General features: G+C 50.3%; 1 protein-coding gene across 2 annotated transcripts in view; it reads right to left on the bottom strand.

Moving 5' to 3' along the window:
* Positions 1-13,277, bottom strand: part of CTNNBL1 (catenin beta like 1) — a 47,315-nt gene extending 34,038 nt beyond the window's left edge. The window contains exons 1-4 of one of the 2 annotated variants that reach the window (XM_039699799.1): positions 13,122-13,277; positions 5,640-5,828; positions 3,354-3,460; positions 2,286-2,491 (exon numbers count right to left, since the gene is read on the bottom strand). In XM_039699799.1, coding sequence (XP_039555733.1) covers positions 2,286-2,491; positions 3,354-3,460; positions 5,640-5,828; positions 13,122-13,151 — 532 coding nt within the window. In that variant the 5' untranslated portion in view covers positions 13,152-13,277. The remainder of the gene's footprint in view (positions 1-2,285; positions 2,492-3,353; positions 3,461-5,639; positions 5,829-13,121) is intronic. The other variant, XM_039699800.1, reaches the window with a different exon arrangement.
* Positions 13,278-22,983: the final 9,706 nt, after the last annotated feature.

Below are 22,983 nucleotides of genomic sequence, written 5' to 3'. Positions count from 1 at the left end.
AGCTCATGGAAGAGAAAGTTCAGGGAGGAATCAGTTGAAGATTTCTGCTGTCTCCTGGGTGCTACAAAGATAACTGGACCAAGTTCTTTTGGAGTGCACAGCAAAGAATTCAGCAGAGCTCATCACACAGGGCATTCCTGTCTGGGAAGCTTCTGTTGGGGCTTGCAGTGAGAGTATCAGCTATCCTATAAAATTTAGGAGATGGTAAAGCAAAGCCTCACTTGAAGCTTTCATGTCTTTCATTAATAAAATCTTGGTGATCATCTTTCATTCAAATGTTTTGTGTAAAACTGTATGAATCATTCAGCAGATTATTTGCTCCCCCTGGACATTGCTTTTGTCTCCTTGCATTAGTCCCTCAAGACACCACAATTAAATTGCATCTGAAGAACCATTTGTTTCTTTCTCTCCTTGAAGAACTCATTTTAAAAAATATTTTCCCATTTGTTTTAACAAAATGTCATTAGAAATCTGAGCTGTACCAATTCAGCTTTATGTCTAGATGCTTCATCTTAACAGTGCTTCTGCCCTGTATGCGAGCAGCAGCAGTCTCTGCTTCCAGTGGAGCGCAAAACACTTCAGCAGTTTTACAACAAGAAATATACTTTCCCCAAAATTGCAGTTCTCAGGCCAAACTCCTACCCACAAACTCATTGATAGGCAAGTTGCAAACCAAATAAAAAGAGTTCACACTGGAAACCCAGACAAGTCTTTGACAGCAGCAGTGAGCCAAGCACAAAGCTTTCCACGGCAGACAGGACAAAGCAAGCTGTGCTCTGGTGCACTTTATCTGGAAAACAGCTCTGCTATCCCAGTCAATATTCCCAGAGTTCCTTTTTCCCACCATGAATGAGAAATTCAGTATAAAAGCACATAGTACAAACAAGTCTGTGATGTCTGGTATAAAATAAATAATTAAACTACAGTAACCACGAAATTGGATTTGCATGGGAGGAGCTTCCCCCTGTACAACATAAATTGTTAACAGTTATTTGAGAGCCATTTCCTTGCAGATCTTGGATAAGGGAAGCTGTGGGCTTTACTGTTTTGCAGGGACCAGCATTCATCACATCAAGGTTCTACCTGATGCAAGTCAAAATACCCAAACACAGTGCTCGCTAATATAAACTGGCATGCAATAAAATATTTATGTTTTGGTTTTAGCTTCTGATCACTGCACCCACTTAGAAAGAATGAATTATGAATTCTCAATAGATGGTGCTATAAAGAAAAGTGCTAAAAAAGAAAACCAAGATCTGTGCATCAAACCACAACATGCAGCACTAACAGGCCTTTTCACATTGTATATTCCAAAACACCTCAGGAAAGCTCGTAAGTGTTATCTCCTGCTTTACACATAAAGAAGCAAAGAATAAATTACCTTCCTAAGGCCATGGATCAATAAAAATGGAAAAAGGACTGCCTGAGTCCCAAGTCAATGTGCAGTGCCCTTTCCACAGGGCTTCACTGCTCCCTCCACCCACAGATATTTTCAGGACACACACATGCAATCTCCCAAGTCATGTAACAATTTTTCAGCTCAATCTGCTGTGGAGTATTTTACAAGCAAAGCGGTCTGAGGTCTGCTTTTACAGACTGCACAGTGGCGAGCTGGGCATAGTGCCAGTTCCCAGCTGACAGCTAAGCATCAAGGCACCAGGATACCCAAAAAATGGCACTGTTTTTGATCAACACTACATAAACAGGAAGCTCTTCCTCAGATGCCCTCAGATCTCCAGAGGTACAAGAGCCAGGTGCACAGATGGATCAGGGTCAGTGCCACTGGACCTCACTGAGCATGGAAATGGAATTGTCTCTGGATATGTGCTTAACCAGAGGGGCCACCCACAGCCTCGAGCTCTGTGCACACCAAAGGCATGGGCACATGAAGAGGACACATTTACAAACTAAGGTGAAGCATGTGGTGAGCTAATCCATGACAAACAGCTGACAGCCTGACAGCTCAGCTCTCAGCAAGAAGGGGTAAAACGGTTTCCTTTTCATTGGGGCTATTCCAAAATTTGCACAGTCTGAGATTATCATTGTGAAGTCCAGGCCTTCACTTCTGTGCTGCTCATCTGCTCACACTCTTAACACTGCCACTCAAAACTAGATGAAAGGATCATAAAACAAGAAAGGAGAATAACAGCACTGAAAAAAAATCAGAATCAATACCACTTGAACAAAGAAGGCTTTCACTGGGAAAAAAATGAAAAACCAACACATAAATTCAGTGTGGTGCGAAGAGGAGAAAAACATCTACAGGAGCCTGGGAAAGAGGATATGAGAGATTACAGAAAAGTCTGTGGAAAGCCTTTCCCATGAGAGCTGCTTTAACAGCTGAAGGATATCTGTGTTGTCATGTCCCAGCAGCCCAAGCAGAGACTGCACAGCGTTCAGCTCCACCAGCAGGTGATACAGGCCTGGCATCGTCGCGATCACGTGCATTTCCTGAATGATGTCATTCAAATCCAGTTCTGACTCCATAAACCTGAGGCAAGACAAAAAAGAGTAACAAAAAGGCAAGAAGAGACCACTACCTTCCAGGAGATAGCACATAGGACTTGTCATCCCAGGTGCACATGGCACCAGCATTTCTATCCTCCCTGTCCTACACCTGCCCCTTGAAGTCTAATCCTGTAGCAGCATAAACATTTCTACTGTATAATTTACATAGAGTAAATAAGCAGATTTGTTCCAATTTTGTAAATCAGTTCTAGAATTTCAAGAAGAAATTAAAATCAAGATGCTGCAGCTACATGAGAAAACCTGCTTATAAAATAAATTCTGCAGAGCGCTGCACCTTCCCTAGCTAGCACATATTAGTATGTGGGTTGTATGAGTCTGAAGTCCATAAAAATAATCTGGGTAAGGGAAAGGACAGCAAACTGGACAAAAAAAAAAGTATATTAAACTGTAGGAAGAAATCCCTTTAATGTGAATAATAGAACACCATGAAGGGAGGAAGAGGCTTCAAGAACACAAACACACATCTGGCTCTCAGAGCCTATCCAGCCATTCTGCTCACCGCAGCATTGGGTAAATGAAATTATTTCCTCCCCACACAGACCTCTGGCTGGTATGCAAGCACACACCTTCACATCAAATGATGGAATGAAACCTTTCATTATTGCTGATAATGGTTTTTGTGCTGCCAGCAATATATTGGCCCCACCAGTCTCAACAAAGCCATTTTTAATTAACAAAGTCAATTTCAAATAATATTTAGAAGAACTACAAGGCAATAACTGCAGTTACATAAGCCTTATGTAACTGAAAACATCTCTATATTCCAGAAATTGATTTAGGCTTACACCTAAAATGAAAGGAAAAAAAGTTAAGTATAGTCTTACTTCTCTGGATTATCAGGAAACTTGATCCGCAGCTCCTGGTTTTTGTAGGATCTCTTCTCAAAGGTGAGAATCATCTTCTTCACTGAACTTTCATCCAAAGGTTCCTCCTGACCAAATCAGAAAAGGCAGAAAAGTGAGCTTTGGATGGCTGGAGAAATACCAGCAATGTGGTGGGAGTGCAGCCAGGCCCAGGGCCCTGGGAACTCCAGCCAGCTCTGGAATCTCACTGCAGAGAGCTGCCAAACACCTCAGATGCCATCACTACCCACTCCAGCTCAGACCCTGAGCTGCTCTCTTACACCTGTTGTAACCTGGCACCACCAGCTCATATCGAGGTTTTTTTGCTTCTGACACAGAGCCAACCTGCACTCACAGCCTGTGCCCACAGAGAGCTTCTCTGCAGAAGTCCCTTCTTGTGCTATTGCTTTTTGTAAGTCTACATTTAACTGCCCTGAATTTATGTTCTTCTGCATTTTCCTCACTTGGATAAGCTTTCACTGTTATCTTAAAGCCTTTTCCTAAAGAAAAAAATAAATCAATATTCTACTCTAGTATTTTCTCTTTATTTTGTAAATGCTCCTAAGGTGTTTCTCAGCTGGAGTTCTATATTTACTGTACAGCAGCAATGCAATGTTGGCTGCCTCCCTGACACCTACCAACATTTTCCTTAGTTTATGATTTTAATGCATTTCTTTTATTAAAAAGTTGATGATATAGATTTCCCTGTGTAACCTCTTCCCTCTCCTCTGACTGTGTTACAACCACTATTTAAGAGAAGCTCTCAAAACAAAAACCAGACCAGACACCCTCCCATCTTTAGCCCAGTTTTGTGCCCATCCCCTGCTCAGGATTAAATCAAGAGCTGCTGTTGCTGGTGTTGCACATTCTTTGGTCAGTGACTCTAAGCAGCAGCAATGTGGTATGAGACAGAAAACCTCCAGTTCTTCATGAAACTCCATTACAATAACAACACCAGCCCCAGCCTTCAGTTACGATTGGATTTCCTCCGTTCCTTTGCCCAACCTGTCTCATTGCCATCCCACTCATGTCACCACCCCATTCAGCCAATCAATACCACAGTGCCCAAAGCACATTCTTCTTGCAGTGGGATTTCAACCCACACATGCTGACACTGCTTCCTTCTGTTCCCTTTGATTCTTTGCTTCCTCTAACACATATCACTATGATATCTCCATTAGGATCTGCTTTATATCTTGTATTGAATTTGCATTCAGTATTGCAGTGTCCTACAGATTAGCTTCTTCACAGCAAATTTACTGGGACAAAGCACATTTTAATGGCACTTGTATTAACTGCAGTCCAAAGAAATAAACAAGAGATTTGAGTTCTAAAGAAAGCCTGGACTTTCAGCCTTTAAAATGTCTGGCTGGGAGGATTCCACTTGACAAAGATGAGGGACTGGCACACTGCAGGAATCCACAAGACTCCAGCCAGTCAGGAGGACTCTTCTCTCGATCCATCCTCCCTGGAGCTGAAATGCTACAGAAATCCTGCATTATCTTTCTCTGCTATCAGCAACAACTGTCATGGCAATTGCTCAACATCAAAAAAAGAGGGAGATTCTTAAAGACGGATGCTGGCAATGCTGTATACAAAGGACAATGATATTTTACAAAGCTACATGATTCTGCAGTGGTGAATATCACTTGTTTTTTTATCAAACAGGACACAGGCAGCAGGAAGCAAATATCTTCTAGATTTATACCAATCCATGTGTCACATTTATAAAGTGATCTTTTCCCTGGCCCTTGGCAGAAAGGCCAATGCAGCATTGGATTTCTGTCTCCAAGGCTTGAAATCATTTACCCTTGACAGCTGCCACCCCCCTCCTCTGACCCAAGACCTTTCTTGTACAGAAGAATGTTTGTTTATTTGCTGCTGCTGCCGCACAGCTACAAAGAGGGGGAGAAGCTGCAGAGTTGGGGGTACTGATGAGAACAATAGTCAGGAAATTGGTTAGAACACAGAAACTGTTTCCTAAAAATATACTTTAGAAGATGATATAGATATTCTCAGAACAAACAGAGATTGGACTTGAAAGCCCTCTCCTTTTTGCCCCCACTTTAAATCTTCAGCTGATATATTTGAGAATTTGGAATGAATGAACACCCCACAGGGCAGGAAAGCAAACCCACAAACTGAAGCTGTATGAGCACAGAAAAATCACGTTAAGCCTCACCACCTACATGGCAAGAAATGGAAATCACAGAGAAGGGGTTTGGTGTTTGGTTATTTCCACTGCCTCTCCTTTCCCTGAGGACTTACTTCCTCATCTTCCTCTTCTCCATCCCTCTCAATTATCTGAAGGAGTTTCTTCTTCTCATCATCAGTTTCTTCCAGGGCAGCAGACTCCTCTTCCCTATGACGACCATGCTCTCGGGCACTGGCTTGTTTCCGACGCGCTTTGATTTCCTCTTCCTCTTCATCACGGGGTCTTTTTGTCCCTCTGTTAGGCTGAAGTCAGAGAAGTAAAAGGTGAATGAATACAAGTGCTTAGTGACCCCTGCAAACCAGAATACCAATATTACAAGCCATATTGAGGAAATTCTTACAAGTTGAAAAGATTTGCTTACACGACACTTAACAACTCTGAAAACTGGAAAGGAAATTAATTTAGTGAAGTGGAACATCACATGAGTAGATGAATGCCTCTGCCAAGAGCTGTGTCAACATCCTACCTTCTTTGATCTATGAACACAATTCACGGGAAAATATCTTCATAGACAGCAAGGACAAGGAGTGCACAGACAAGGAGTGGCCCCACAGCCCTGCTCAGTGGGGCACAGCTGCCCATCAAGGAACCCCAGTCTGCTGACTCAGCTCAGACAACCCCACATTTCACAGCCAGCAGACTGATATGCTCAGCAGACAGCAGGGAAAGATAATTTTTTACCCACAACGTATACAAGATTACATTGAATTCCTGTGTGCCTCCCATTTCACCCTCATCCTTCTGTCTGAAGTTTGCTGACAAGCAAAAGCAGAATCAGCCCAACCCAGTGTAGGCAAGACAAGAAGGACTGCTGCTTGCTGCAGCTCTGCAGGGGCTTGGCACTGGATTAAACAGTGCCCAAACCATCATGGTTTGCATGGAAAAACCTATTATTTTATTCCACTATTTCTAGTTGATTGTCAAAATAAAATTTGCCAAGGACAAGAAGTCCATTAATCCTAATCCCATGTTTTCATTCAGGCAGAAAGGGATAAAAGCATTTGCAACAGAAGAAAAAACTTTCCCCTCAAAAGCTACAAGGACATTAAATTTGGTCTCTCACATTTTTGAAGGACAACCAAGTTGGAACAGGAGTACTCTATGCTCTATAACTACAGCAAAACAAACCATAATTCTTTACTATTTAAAAGAAGTGTATCTATCAAGAATAATGAAATAATAACAAAAATACTTTTACTTTACATCACTGCTCAAGTCACCTGGTAGGTGATTTTTAACCTATTAGGTCTAACACCTGTCCATCTTAATTTATAAAACAGCACCTGGCAGGCAGCCCCTACTCCTCTGCTCTGTGGGACCCTTTGTCTAAAATGGCAAAAGTCACACCAGGCTTCCATGAACACAGGCCCTGCTTTTATGCAAGACTGAGATCCTTCCCATGTTTGATCCAAAGAAAGGTGAAGAGGAAATAAGTGACAGTGTCATTCTCCCGCCAGGTCTGGCACTTGTGTGAGCATCAAGATGGGAACTTCCAGCTCCCTGGCAGGTTAGGAGCTTTTGGGCTGCAGAGGGTAATAAACCTTCCAGGCTCCTAAGGCAATCCAGCTGTGGTTCCAGCTCTGCCACATGCTGCACCAGTGGCACAGCCCAGTACCAACAACAAGCTGGTAAATCATCTGCTCCAGAGAAAATGCTGCTTCAGATGTAAAAAATAAAGCCCCCCCACTGCAGCCCCAAAAAGCACATGAGGAGTTAATTATAGTTAAGAAGCAGGCCAGAGAGCAGCCTGGCTGGGATCACCTTGTTCTCAGGGTTACCAGCTTGTCACCACTTTAGGGAAGATGCAGAATCAAGTTTCCCAGACAACACATTAGCACAAATCAGAGCTGTATCTGCTCGCTCCCAGGCAAACCTGTTCAAGCTCTGTTATCTGTCTCCTTTCTCCCTATATCTTCTCTGCCATTTCCATTACAGATGGTACATTCCTGACTTAAAACCCTTCTAAAGTGCCTCCATGCACTTTTAAAGCAGTTACTCAGCTCATAATTCAATAGCCATGACGTGGAAGCATACCCAGAGATTCTGTGAAATGAAAAATTTATTTGCTTGGAGGGTTTTGTGGATTGGGGTTGTTTTTTTTTTAAGCAGATTCCTATTACTTATCTTCTAGGTACATTAAAATATAATTTCACATAGATCCATTTGGAAACAAATGTGTCATTGACAACAACTAATAATTCAAACACTCCCTGAGCAACCAGCAACCCCATAAAAAGCATAAGGAAAAGATGCTTTTCTAAATTACATCATCCAAAAAAAAACTTCAGTAAATCCATACTCCTTACTCAATGTCCTTGATGTCACAAGGGGCTCTGCCCTTCCTATGTCCTTCCATTCACTCCTTGGTAATACCCTCCTCATCCCAAACCATCTTTGACAGATTAATGTCACAAATACAGCAATTAGTGACATAAATCCTGAAATTTACACCTAAATCTCAACAGGATTTGCCATGGATGTTCCTAATTTGGAATTGGAACCTCAATCCTCACTCTTATTTCTAAACATTAAAAAGGACCAAAGCCTCTGGCAAGCCTGAGGTGCAATGAGAGGCTGAGGGAGCTGGGGGTCTGTCAGATGCCCAGTAATGTGCCATAGGAAGGGACTGCACCCTAGAACAACACCTAAATTAAAACTCCATCAAGAAACCATCCCCATTTCCTCTGAGCACACAATCCTCAAGATCAGAATTTACACCCTTGCTTCCATCTCAATTATTTCACCCTTTTTTGTATTTATGCATTGCTGGGGGAGGCGTCTCTAACGCAGAGCAGAATCATTATGATAAATCATGGAAGTGCCCCGCGTGCGATCATTAACGCTGCCAGCAGCCTGGCAATAGGCAGTAATTGAATTCTGGGCAAACGCTATTAAGCAGGCATTAAGGCTTTGCCTCTCCTTATTGATGTTATGCAAAACCTCGCTAAGAACATTGCTGTTCCCAACCAGCACTTATTAAAGCCACGAAACCAAGGCCTGAGTGGAACACCTGGGTCCTGCTCATTCCACAAGAGATGCACAGTCATGAACAACTGATTTAAGGCAGGCATTACTTTCTGTTCATTGATTTTCATCTTGGGTTTGCATTTGTGTTTTGCAAAGGACTCTTACCAACTAGCAAGAATTAAGCTCCTAGGTTGCTGCACCGAGCCTGGTGCATTTCGCTCAGCAAATACACAGATTGTGATCAAACACATTTATTTAACCAATCCCACGGCTTCACAGACATCTGCACAAGTTCTGCCTTTCTGGTAGAAAAGAGAAAGTTAATCATTTATTTGATAAACAAAATGTGGGTTTTTTACTTAGTTGTGCTAAGGTGAATCTGGCAAGAAGTTAGAATTCATTAGAAAATGCACAAGAAAAGCATTTTTCAATTGTTATGTTAGCTAAGCTTAATTCTGTTCCTGATGAATGCAGGGCATTCACAGTAATTTATTCAGCAGGCATTTTCATTTAAATCTAACACTGATAGCACCACACAAAAACCAATGAATACAAAAGGGTTTAAAAAAAGCTACTGTTTATAAAATATGATAAAGTAAACAGAAGCTGGTAATTGGGAACGGGAGAATTATCTTTCCCTTTCTCTTGTAATCCTCCTGTACTGGTTGTGTCTGTTAGCTGGCAGACACTCCCTGGGGCCCAGCCTTTGGGTACAGACTTTCCCCAGACACACCTGACACAGATCCTGGTCTGTGCACAGCCAGGGAAGGCCAAGCATGACCTCAGTGTGGGCAGCAGGAGCAGCATCAGCCACGTGTGCCACAAGGAACAGGGAAACAACGTCCTAAATCAAAGCACAATAATCTGCCAGCGCCCCTGGGCTCCCTCCAAGCAGTGATTGCACATTAATATCAAGGTTAAGTACACCACAGAATCAGAACACACATTTCTCAGAATCCTGATTGCTTCAGCCTTTGCCAAACATAAGGAAGGTTTAGAGAGGTCTCAGTAGTTTCATATTACTCAGGAAATACTCAGGAGTTTCATATTACTAAGGTATCTGTTTTGTAAGTAACCTCATTACTGTGAAGCTTAGGAATTTTTTGTTAATGAAATCTGAAATAAATCTTCATAAATGATGCAGCTTCTGTGCCCACATCCCAGCCTGCTCCAAAGAGCCACTCAGAAAGCAGCACAGCAGCTGTCAGTTTGGGATCCTGATCTCCAGAGGAATCTTCAATGACTTCCTAATTTTGTTTCCAACATTTGTGATAAACCAGGCTACTATCAATCTCACTTTCCTGTGCTTTTTCTTCCTGAGGCATGACACACAGCACTTCTAAATGGTGCAGGATCTGAGTGCTAAAAACTGGAAGAACTGGCACCCCAGGAAAATCAGAAATCTCAAGAGACCCAAGAGTTCCAAAATCACACAATCTGAGGCAAATGCAATGACAGGTGCACACTGTACCCACACGGATACAGATGATTAATTTCAGAGGGAATGAATCCTGTGCCCTCCAGTGAGGCTCTGAGCCACCCAAGGAACACATCAGGAAGGCACAGGACAGGGATCTTTCTTGACACCCCCTGGTTTGGTGGTTAAAGACAATACATTGGGAAGTAAACTAGAGATTCATCTGCCACCCTGTGAGAGCACCAAGCCAGCTCTAGCAGCATGGGGCTGCACTCCCAAGAGCAGAGCCAAGGGATGAGGCAGACAGCTGAGCCAATGTCAGCTCCTTTTAACTGATGAGCAGGAGCTACTGGGGCAATAATGCTGTAAGAAGTCAACAGCCAGCTCAGCTGAGCTGCCCCTACCATCAGCTGCATCCACTACATTGCAAATTGACAGCAAATTATCCGTACCAGCAGCAGAAATTATGATGGTGGATCCACAGAGATCCATCCCTGCACACGCTGCACTGAACCCCAACAGACCACGGGGAGATCTCACCCCATCAGCTACTGCTGCTTCTGCTGCTTGATTTTACTGACAGTCAGTGCTTTGCAATGATCACTCACAGTGATGAAATCTGCCCTTAATGAGAATTCAAATAATCTCCCTTATTCCTTCCCAAGACAACTGAAAGAAGACTCTGAATAGCCCCGGAGTTGGCTTTGTCCTCTTAATTACCCTCTGTAATCAGAGACCAAACACGGAGGATCTGGGCAAACAGCAGCAATATTTAATCATCACTTTAGACCATCTGCAACTGTTTTGCAGCAACACGTAAAGTTTATGGATTCCTGAGCTTTGTATAAACGGCCAGGTGCTGTTTAATTGTATTTTTTGTTGCATGAGGTTTCTTTTCCCGTTCTGGCAGACACTTGGTGCTGAATTGGTGGCACGGTGCCTGCAGTGTTCCACGCCAAGTTTGGCTCTGAGGGAGAACATCTCCTTGCCGAAGCAAGGGCACAGATTACACATTTAGAGGAGAAAATTCAAAACAGTGGAAGAGGAAAGCAATTATTTTGGGTTGTGCTGAGGGAGGTTGAGAAGACCAACTCATTTGCAGCAAGAGATTAAAATCAGAGAGCTGAGGCACCACACCACCTCCCCGACAGCCGGTACCATCCCTGCAAGAGGACAAGCAAGGAGACCTTGAGCCAGCCCACAGCCCAGCCCAGAGCAGGGAAGCTCCCAAACCCAGGGCTGGAGCAGGCCAGGAGCTGCTGGGGGAGCTGCCAAGGCACCCTCTCCTGGCCACCTTCTTCAAGCCACCCTCCCTGCAGGCAGAGCCTGACCCACAGGATGGGAGGCAGTGAAATCTGCTGTTTCCAACTATTTTCCCCCCCTCTCAGCAGGAAATGCCCTCACAGAAGGGAATCTCTTTCTCAGAACCAGAGCTATTTGCCTGCCTTCTGCTCCTGCACTTCTTTCAGCTGTACTCACATTGTTCCCAGTCCTGGAGGGCTGAACTCAGCAGCACTGACTTCCCATGCTCACCAAAGCATCACCTCAGCTAGTGCCACAAGAACCACCTGCATTCAGCTGAGAGCCCAGGAGAGCACAGAGCCAGGACAAATCCTCCAGGAACTATTTCAGCAGTTGGTTGAAAGCTGGAAAATGCTTTTCCCCACAGCTAAGAACAATTTTAGCAGCAAGAAATGGAATTAAAATGTAGATACCCTGCAGCTAAGCAGCACTTCTTTACCTCGACAGAACAGAGCCCCCACTGCCACAAGCAATCACCCCCTCACTGTGCTGAGAGCTCATCCAAGGGAAAGCTGCACAAAATCCAAGTGAGCCAAGCAAAGAGCATGGACACTTCCCCCCAGAGTGGAGGGAATCCTGGGGAGTTCACATTCTGAGGGCAAGAGAAAAACCAACCAACAAAACTCCAAACTGGAACTTGGTTAAAAAATGACAAAGTTCATTCAGGTTTACCTCTCTGTGCCTTAACCTGCATCCCAGGCATGTAAGGGATGACATTGCTGACCCCCAGATGGGGAGGAAAAGGCCAAAGAATCATAGGAATGTAAGAAAGGAGAATTCTAATTTGATGTTGAGAAACCACATTTGAAAAAGACAGAGAAATACAGAAGTGGAGTAGATCTGAGACCAGCAGGGCTGTGCTGTTGGATGCAGCAGGATGTGGAAGGATGTTTGAGACAGAGCAATTCACAAAGGGAAACATCCTGGAGATTATCAAGGAATAATCCAGTGGAGCTCTCAAAGACAAACTGCCCCAGAAACTTCAATACCATTGGGAAAACTGCTGAGAAACTTTTCAAACCCAACAGCAACTTCCCATTTTTACCCGAGCATCTCCAAACACCACATTCCCAAGGCACAAAGATGGAGTGAACAGCAAGACACCCTCCTGACCTGTGTGCCCACGGAATGAGGCACAGCAGGAACTCTGTGCTCTCAGCTCGGAGCAGAGCTGGCCACACTGACAGGCTGAAAACGCCTCGGGGTGGTTTCCCCACCCAGGGAAAGCCCACGGCTGCAGCCGGGCTGAGGAGCGGAGCAAAGCTCGGCATTATCCCAGCCGAGGTTTCCAAGTGTTCCTGCAGTTTATGCCCTCATTCCCGGTTTCACGGGGAACGCCTGAACTCTGCTCCTGGGACAATAAATCAACGCTCGATGCCTGCACACAGCGACCGCAGGGCAAGGCAAGAGAACGCTCCGAGCAAAGGAAAACTTTGATAAAGAAAACTTCTAAAAACATATTTTGATAAAAATTAAATTAAATGGGTTTTGCCATAAGGCAGGGAGAAAAGCACACGCTGGAGCGGCCCCGGAGCGAGCCCCGGCCCCGCTGCAGCCCGGGGCTCCACTCTGCCCATCCACCGGCCAAGCCGCGGAGCCCCGCTAACCGGGTCCCACCGGGCACCGCCGCGCCGGCAAACGGGAGAGACCCCAGAACTCAGCGGCACTTTAACCAGACCCCGAGCGAGCGCACCGAGCGCGGCGGTGGGCCCCGCACGGCGGCCGCCCCAGGCCCGCGGCCGCACCGGGGCCGCAGCAGCATCGCTGCCACGGCCGAGGTCACCTCCGCGCTGGGGCCGGAGCGCGGGGGCCGCGACACGGCCAGCACGGCCCAGGCTCCCGAGCTCACCTGGTAGCTGAGCAGCTCCCCCACGTCCATCGCGCCCACCGGGCCCCGCCACCGGGAACCTGTCGCAAACCACCGGGGCCGCGCGACACCTGCCGTAAGGCAGGCAGCGCAGGCCAGAGCGGCGGGGCGCCACACTGCCGGAAAGCGAGGCGGGGGGGCCGTGCCGGAAAGGGAGAGGCGAGGGGGCCACGCTGCCGTAAAGCGAGGCGAGGGGAGCCCTGCAGGAAGAGAGAGGCGAGGGGCCACACTGCCGCAAAGCAGCGCGGGGCTGTCGCGAACCGGAGCGGGGCCACCCCCGGCCCTCACGGCTCGGGGACATCCCGCCTGTCCCCGGTGCCATACGTGCAGGGCAGGGAGGGGACGAGACCCGAGGCACGCCCGGAGACGGGAGGGCCCGCCGTGCCCCTCGCAGCGGTGCCGCGGGCGGTGCCGGCCCCGCTGTGCCCCGGGGGAGCGGCACCCGGCAGCGCCCCCTCAGCCGGTGCCCCTCAGCGGGCATCGGCCATTTCCCGTGACACGCTCTGTCCACAGCCTCCCCGGGCGCTGCCCGCTCGGAATGCGGGCGGCTGCCGGCAGCGATATTGACAGCACATTTCTGTTTATTGCCGCCGTCATTAAGCGCTGTCACCTTGAACACGCGCCAGTAACCGGGCACCGAGCGCCGCAGCAGCGCCGTGACGGCCCCGCTGCTTGCTGAGTGCTGACAAACGGCTCTGTAATTCCACAAGATGCAGAACCCCAGGCAGGCCGAGGCATTTCTCAATTTAACAAATAAGAATAATTAGGAGAGAGTCAACTCGGCCGAAATCGTACTGAATTTATTTCGACTGTGCTTTAAAAAAAAGAGTTTTGAGCTAAAATAATTTTTCATAATGATCACAGCTATTGCGCAGTTATCTCAGCAGGAGGCTGGTTTGAGAAATCACAGAAAATTAAAAAAATATATAATGTTTTTGAAGGAGTCCCTCACATCCCCCATTGTTTCGAGAAAATATAGGAGATTGGTCATGGCAAAATTAACTCAACAAATCTGCATGTTAAAGATGAGATAAATAGAAGATAATTATTAGCTCGTCTGGCTTTGGGGTATTGAGTGTTCAGATAATTCCCCAGCTGTGAAACCTCCACATTTGCAGGCACTGGAGGGGCACTGGCACAGACTGGGAGCGGGATTCAGCGCCTGGGAAGCTCGACCCCCACGCAGGGACAAGCACAACAGGCAGGTGTAGCACAGACACAGAACAGACACACGGAACACCCACAGACACACGGAGTATGCTGAGCTGCTCCTGCCCCCAGGCTTCCCCTCCACCTCATTCCTCTGACTGAACAGCTCGGGAGGATCTGGGGAAGGCAAAAACCACCAGGGACAAGAGCCCCAAGCTGAGCACAGCGAGGCCAGCACCTTTGCCTCGAGCTTCTTGTCAAAGAAAGGGGTAGAAAATGTTCAACTCGCCTCCCTGACAGGACTGAAAGGCCAGGGGGAACACTCAAAAAAACAAAAGCAGGAATTTGAGGAACCGAGGCACCGCACTGCTGCCTGGGAAGCCCAACTCTCATCCAGTCCTACGGGGCAGGATGCAATAACAGAATTTTTATCCAATAAGGTGAGTTGGAGCACAGGGACAAAACACTGAATTAAAAAGCGAAACCAGGAGCAAAGTCAAAGTATTAAAAAAGCTCTCAAGGAAATCAAAGAAGGATGGAGACAGCAGCTGCCCTGGTGCTGCATGGGGCTGGCAGCAGCCTCTCCCGGGTGGAATGTGCAGCAAAGCTGGGTGAGGGGCTGAAGGCTCTGGATAGGCTGGAGCAAACCCTGGGACTTGGCTTGGTCAGGAGGACAAGGACTCCTGGCTTCCTCTTCCCAGGCACCCACCTGCCACAGGGGATGGGGTGCCACCCTCGGGGCTGGCCATGTCCCCAGGCCTCTCCTGACACTTTTCCCTGGATGGGCACAGAGGAGCCAGGACCCAGCAGCAGCTGCAGATGAGGAGAAGCCCCAGCCTCTGCAATGGTCTCAGCATGGAAACACCAATCCTCATCCCAGCAAAGCAGGGCTGCAGGGGATGCTCAGAACCATGGGTGGGAGGAGGAGGAGGAGAGGAGGAGAATCCTGGTTTAATTTTATTCCGAGTTCAGGTTTCAACCCAGATGCCTCAAGATCTAATTCCGAATAAATAATTGTACTGAGTAACCCAGGTCCCCCAGTGATTAACTAAACACACTGAGGCTCGCTGAAATTGAATTAGTGGTGTGCACTCAGCCGTTATTACCCTCCCCACGTCATGAATATTAATGAGGGGTTATTAAGAAATGTAAATGATGCCTCAGGGGGTTGGGAGCACAGGGGGTGCAGGGCCGTGCGGGCTGATATGACAAACCATTAGGAAAACAGCCTGATTGAAGCCACTTTTTAATTATGTCAGATCTCGCTCTTTGGCGGGTGCAGCCGCGTTTCCGGATGCTTTCGTCTTTATTAAAATGAGAAAAAGGGAACAAGTCAGAGCTGGAATGGGAAACGAGCCTTTGCATGGGGGAAGATTCAGCCACCCAACAGCCTGGCATGTGGGGGTGACTGCGTCCTGCACCCCACAGGGTCCCCCCAGCTCAGCTCTGGCCAGGACACCCCCATGCTGACAGAGGGGGACTCCCACAGCACCTGCACCCCATCCCTGGACCCCCACAGCCCCCAGCTCCCCACGGCCCTGCTGCCTGCAGCCCCCTGCCTCGGTTCAGCCTGGCTGGGCAGCGGAGCGGCTGCCACAGGCTCATGCATTTTAACAGGCTCTCACAGGGCTCCCGCGCCGGAATGGGAGCTGACAGGGCCAGCTGAGTTAATCAGAGTGGATAATGGAGGGAAAGAGAGAAATCTCAGCCCAAATTGCTGCAGAAATCATGAGCCGGGACTCAAAACCATTGAATTAAGCTCGGATGATGCTTAAAGGGAAAGGCAGCAGTTCTCCCAGCCTGCTGTCCCACTGAAGCAGGGAAGGAGAATGGCCACAGAGTCCCTGTCCTCCCACAGAGGGTAGGGGCCACCAAACATTGAGGAGACCCTATTCCATGGGTGAGATGTGCCACTGGCACTGGGACAGACATCATGGTCCATCCAGCCCTGCCCCATCAGGGGGTCACACACAGAACAAAGCAGGCCAGGGGCTGTTCTTTGGAGGGCACCAACAGATCAGGTGCTTTGCTGTAATGACAAGTATGGCACAAGCCTGGACCTGCTCCACCATCCCAACACTCACTCCCCTCCCTGTGCTCACCCTCCCAGAGTGTCGAACCTGAGTGCTGGGAAGGGAACAATGGGCATCAGCTGGAATCACAGCCCGTCCCTGCGACCCGCTGGCACCGTGGCAGTGTCACCGCAGACAGATGGGACAGCCTGGGACAGGCACGCACACGGAGTTCCTTGGGATTCAGGTCTCTCCGCCCTGATAGCTTCATAACACCAGGCTGCTGCTTAATTGCACCCGTAAGTGTTGGAATTACTGAAGGGTAAAATGCAAATGGTGTAACCTTTCCTGAGCTCACCCGGCACTGCTGTGCCGGCTCCGTGCTGAAGGGAGCTGCCTGAATCCCTTCCCACTACTTAATTGCTCAAAAGCTGCTGGGAGATGTCCTCCCCAGGCCCCAGGAGGGAGAGGACAGCCTCCTTATCACGGCTGTCTGTTGTTCCCTGGAGGTGCTGGGGAAGCCCTGGGAGCTTCCACCTCCCCATTCTGCCCATGACACCCATTCCAGCCCCACAGCACCGTGACCAGCTGAGTTGGGGCTGTGAAGGTGTAAGCACGGAGCAAAACAGAGCCTGTGCCCTCCCTCTCCACCTTCCCACCCTGAGAGCCTGGCACAGCTCCTGGCCAGGACCCCTGCGTGCTCGGTGCTGGGGTCCCGTGGTGTGCTGGATGCCAGGGCACAGCACGGGCTGAGCCCACAGCACGGCAGGAGCCGGAGGGCTCCAGTGCCAGCACGGGAACCCAGCTGTGGTATTGTGGTTAATGAGATTTTCATGAACCTGCGATTCATTTGGTGGGAGGGGTGGGGACAGGCCCGGGTAATTAAAGGTTGCTGACCTGTGAAATCAGGCTGTGAGAAGCCAGGCACTGCACTGAGAGTAGATGGGGCTGGAGGGGGAGGGAAGAGGAAGGTGCAGGGGGAGAAGGTGCTTGTGGTCAGGCAGTCCCTGCTCCCCACCTGGGCCAATGCCACTCACTGTCCTGGTACAGTTGGAGCCTGGGTGCTGAAGCAGCACCTTATTTATGGCTCTACTTTTCTGAGATAAACTCCACAAAGTGTGACAATCAAAATTAAAGATTTCTCCAGAAAGGCAGCCTAGGGGAAATCACTGCTGCGGCCAGTGGAGATTTCCCAACGGTGACTTTTAAATTAAAGGAGAAAAAAATTTCTTTAATTTGGCAGCATGCATGGGATGCAGCTCACTGGGCACGTTATTATCCAGCTCAGCAAATGCTCCCAGAATTCACTCGTGCTCCAAATTACCAATCTATCTGTGAGGCTGCACATCCCCACCTGTGCCAGCATCAACCTGCACTGGGGGGCTGCATCCCAGCGGGGACTGGGTGTGCTCTGACACCCCAGAGTTAAGTCCTGGCAGCTGCCCCTTCCCCACACAACCAAGTTTTTCTGCCCGAGCTGGAGCAGCTGCCACATGTCCCCAGTGCAGGAGCTGCCCAAGGCCGTGGGGAATGGTGGCGCAGGGGGTGCAGGCAGCTGTGGCCCTGCCTGCCCTGGCACAGCTCTTCCCCTCCCTCTCCCCCGCCCCTTCAGGATGAAGCAATGAAATTATTTTTCTACTTGAGTAGTTTTCAATTTAGATTAAGAAAAATCTGCGCTCCGTTAGCGACGCCGCAGTAAATCACGCGCGGGCGGCGCGGCGCGGCCGCAGCCCCATCGCTTATCGCCTGCAAACCTTTTTTCACGTTGACAGGCTCTGAGTGTGACATTGAGCAGGGCAGCAGCAGCCTAGCAGGGACACTGCAAAGGGTGGGGGATCCCCCCCTGGCACTCTACCTGGGGCAGCACCCAGGGCAGGCAGGCACCCTGGGAAGGATCAGGCTCGCCACCGTCCCATCCAATCCCTGCCAGTCCCAGCATGGCTTGACAGGACGCTGGGGGCACACCGAGTTCCTGCTGCCAGCAACACTCAGTACTCCAGCAGCTCACTAAGCCCTTGCTCTTGCCCATCACCCAACACAGCTGTGACGGTGCCATTGCTGGCTGCCCTGCAGCCACACCACAAGCAGGTCCCATCCTCACACTCGTCTCAGCACTGCCACCATCATCGTGCCAGCACCATCAAAAGGAGCATTTGACAGAAAACAAAGCTTTTTTTTTTCCCTCTGGTTCTTGCAGCTCGTTTATCGCTGGCGCGGGGCAGGCGGAGCTGTCAGCGCCTGAACCTCACTCATCCGTTTAACCTTGGGGGAAGAAACACATTTGTGCCGGGTAACGTGCATCAGATGGTGGCACCAGGAGCGCCTGTAGCTGCTGCGCCTGATGGATGGGCTACAGGGGCCTCGCCTGACCTGTGCTTGTATGTTATCTGCATTGCTGCGGGAGGCTTTTCATCACGCCGACAGCTCCGGCAGCACCAGCCTGGCAGGAGCGACTCACCTCACCAGGAATGGCTGTGGGCACTGCAGCCACAGGCACCCGGCCACATGGCTCTGCTGGCATCTGAGGCAGCGAGCCACAGTGCCAGAGGACACGTGTCAGGCTGTGCCCATGCCAGATGCCTGGCTGTGGCGGGGCTGGAGGGACAGGGAGAGCAGAGCTGGTGCCTGCCATGCCAGGGGGACAAAGGACACCCTCACTGCTGGCAGTGCCAACCAGGCCAGCTGACAGGAGAGGCCAAGCTGCTGCACTTGTTCTTTGGGTGACATTTTGCCAACAAGGGGTGCTGTGACAGTGACAGAGAGGGCATGGTGCTGGGCAGCCTGGAGCCCCGGTGACAGATGAGCGCTGCCAAGTGCCGACACAAAAGCCATTTGGTGTAGGGAAATGATAGATGCTAACACTAATTTTAAGCACAGGCAGCCGAATTCCTCCAGACAGTCTCGGCACTCAGGATTTAGGGCACAGCTGCTGGGTTCAGATAAGGTGTGAAATCAGCCCAGCGTGCAGGGTGTTACTTGGTAATGAATGGCCAGTGATGGATGGGGGTGGCTCAGTGCTATAACCTCCACATTTGGAGCCTTTCAAATCTCTTGCCATCAATCCTGGTTGCTGCCAGGCACCAGGAAGAGTTGCCAGGAACTGGCAATGGGCACACACCATGCTGGGTGAGCACCACAGTTTGGCTTCCCCCTACACCACTGGCAGGAATACTGGAGGGGTCTGGGAACAGATCCTGCCCAAGCTGGGGCAGTTACAGCTGGTTTCTCCAGCATCACACACCACCTCTCCTTCCTCTCACCATGGAGCATCACTGGCTGCTTCCATGTGCTGGCAGCAGCCTGGTAAGGAAGGGGATGGTGAGGCATCCTGGCCTCCCTGGGGACATCCCTGCTCACCCAGCACTGCCATGGTGAGCAGCCTCAGACCCACGTGGACAGCGCAGGGACAGCGCCAGCCCAAAATATTTATGGTGAAAGTGATGCTGGAAATGGCAAGTGCTGTGCTTGTCTGTAGCATTTAATCTTTCCTCTGACCTTATAAAAAAATCTATTTGTGTTGAGATTTTAAATTCACTTCCTAAATCATCCACTACAGGCTTCACACCGTATTAATTCCTCCTCAAGCAAATGAGTTTGGTATTTGTTCTTTTCCGCTACTGCCAAAGCCAGAGTGCTGGAAGGATGGATGCCATGCTCCCCTCAGACCTAATACCTGTGCCCCAGCCAGCACTCTGTGCCCCTTGCACCCCTGTGAGCAATGTCACCCTGTGTGCACACTCACACACAGCACCTCTGAAGGGATCCCATCTCCTCCAGCTCACAGGAGAGCTCTGGGCAGGCTGGTCACCTCTGTCACCTCCCAGGAGAGGAAAGAATCAGATGTGGGGGTGAAGGCAAGGGTCTGCACAGAGCAGCAGCCCCCCAGGCACCCTCCTGCATCACGGGTGAGGGACTGCCTTGTGCCAGGGGACATGTGGCACTTCTGCAGCTGGAACAGACCTTCCAGAGGAGCACACCAACACACAGCCATCAGTCCAGAGCCACTGTCCGCCAGGATGAGACACGGGCAGTTCTGGTATTGAGCAAATCACTGGGAATGCAAACCAGGTGCACCTGGAGAAATACATCAAGGAATTACTGCTGAAGAGGGTTACAGGGTGTTCCCTGCTCAGACACTGCACCTCGGCCTCTCTTCTCCCAGGATCTAAGGGGAGGGGTTAATGATAAACCATGGGGTTTATCAGTCCCTGTGCAATGGGCATGAGCAGGGTGAGTGGACAACCTGCTCCTGATTTATTGTCCTGGAACCATTTTATTTAGGCAATGTATTTAAAGGAACTAATTAGAATTGTATTAATATTTATGGACCATATGGAGAAGCTGATAACTACTGTTGGAGGGTATTAGCTGTTATCTTACACTGGGCAGGACTGTGATGTTTGGAGGCAACTTTAATTGTGGTAAGAGCAGCCAAGGTCTCACCAGCAGCCAGTGCCAGCAGCCCACCTGTCACTGCATGGCCAAACTATGCTGGAATTAATAACTCTGCTCACATGCTTCCCCTGAGCAGCAGAGCATCCCTCCAGGCATCCCTCCACAGGGATGGGAATCCCTGTTCTTCCAACCCCCTGGAGCAGCAGCATGGTCTCCATGCTGGACACAAAGCTCCCAGTGCTGTTGCTGCCAGTGCTCCCATCCATCCAGCCTGGAGCAGGGGCCCCAGGGACAGGCAGCCCCAGCAGTCCCTGCCTCATCCATAACCAGCTCCCTGCCCGGGCCCGACCTCTCACTATAGCAAAGTTCACATCAATTTTCCTTCCCCTCATTTGTCTGTAAACCATGAAGAAAAATCACCGCCGTCCGCCCGCATCAGGCCGCCGCCGTGATGTATGGCTGTAATAAAATCCCCATTTTGGGAGGCCGCCTTCCCGCCCGCCAGCCGGGCGCCACGCGTGCCCGTGCCACCAGCCGGGTGCCACGCGTGGCACAGAGCCGTGAGCAGCCAGCACCAGCCCAGCCTAGACCCTTGTAGCTTGTCTGGGCTTCCCTGCATTATGGATAGGGGCTATTAGAGCTGCTATTGAGCGCAGTCGCTGTGAGTGTTCCGGCAGCCAGGGCTGTTTAACCCCCAGGCTGAGGGACAGCTCAAGGCAGGGCTGAGCGGGGTTGCAGCGGGCAGTACCCTGCCTGTGCTGGGCACCCTCCTCACCCTGAGCTGGGGGACAGCTGTGGGCCTGCCTGATGTCCCTGAGCTCCCCCAGCTCCAGGAACACACTGCTCCAGATTCTAGGAACAGTGTGCTGGGGATGAGGTGCCAGCCCCCTGGCTCCCACATACAGGAACTTTCATGTCAGCACCCAGAGCAGCCATGGTGCCAGCTCGGGGCCAAGCAGTCCTAGAGCACGGGGCAGGGACACTCCACTGGACCGTGCTGCTCCAACCCCTATCCACCTTGGCCTTGAACACTTCCAGGGATGAGGCAGCCACAGCTTCTCTGGACAGCCTGTTCCAGTTCCTTACTGCCCTCACAGGGAAAAATTCCTTCCTAATGTCTAATCTAACCCCATCCCCTGTCAGTGGGAAGTAATTCCATCTTGTTCTGTCTCTCCATGCCCTTGTCCAGAGTCCCTCTCCAGCTCCCTTGGGGCCTTTTTAGGCACTGGTAGGTGCCACAAGATCTCCGCAGAGCCTTCTCTTCTCCAAGCTGAACATTCCCAGCTCTCCCAGCCTGGCTGCAGAGCAGAGGTGCTCCAGCCCTCGGAGCATCTCCGTGGCCTTCTCTGGACCCGCTCCAGCAGCTCCACATTGTTCTCAGGCTGGGTCACCCCGGGGACGGCACGGGCGGCGCTGCCGGAGCCCGGCAGAGCCCGCTCCGCTCCCTCTCCGCTCCCGCTCCGCTCCGGCGGAGCAACAGCCTCCTCTGCCGGCCATCGCCAGGGATCGGCGCCGGGACGCGATGGGTGCAGGTGGGGAGGGGGCTGCCCAGCCCGGGGGTCCATGCCCCCCAGCCCGGCACGCCAGGCTCACGCTGCCATGTGCCGCGCGAGTGGCACGGGCTATCGCCGATGCCGCTCCACGCCGTGACACGCATCGGGCACTGGAAGAGTGCAAAGCCCCCCCGAGCCCAGGGTCGCCAGCACCAGCCAAAGGGCCAGGGCTGCTCGGGAGAGGCAGGTGACCCCCACATCGCCACCACGGCACTGTGGCATATGCCCCTTTGGGGAAAAGGTGTCACCCAAAGGGTCCCCATGCACGTGACCAAGCTGCTCTCAAAGCCCCTGGTTCCTGCTCATGTTTCCTTTTGATTTAGACACAGAGTTCTGCCAGCAACAAATGCATTTGGCTGCTCGGAACAAGGATGACGCACACAGGAATTTCCAAGTGGGAAAGTATGATCGTTGAGCTGTAAAACCCTGGATGAGGTCACAGAGGTCACATTAGCTTCAGCACAGATGCCTGCATCCTGGCAGGCTGGCCTTGTCACAGCTTCCCAGGCAGGGTGTGTCCCTGGTGTCCCCCCACACACTGGGAACCCAGCTGGGGCCGTTCTCCAGCTCCAGCATGGGACAAAGTCTCTTCCTACAGCCCCTCAAAAAGCCTGGTTCTGTCCCTCTCCACCCCCTGTGCTTTGATGCAGCCCTGCCAGTCCCCTGCCCTGTCCCCCAAGTCAGGCTGCCTCTGCCCAACTTCCAGCAGCACCTGCAGGTGCCTTTTGCCATTCA

The sequence above is a fragment of the Passer montanus genome, unplaced genomic scaffold (genome assembly GCF_014805655.1).
Source record: "Passer montanus isolate IOZ18808 unplaced genomic scaffold, ASM1480565v1 scaffold139, whole genome shotgun sequence".
Lineage (NCBI taxonomy): Eukaryota > Metazoa > Chordata > Aves > Passeriformes > Passeridae > Passer > Passer montanus.
Note: the sequence above shows the minus strand (reverse complement) of the source record. Positions and strands in the feature narration are given on the sequence as shown.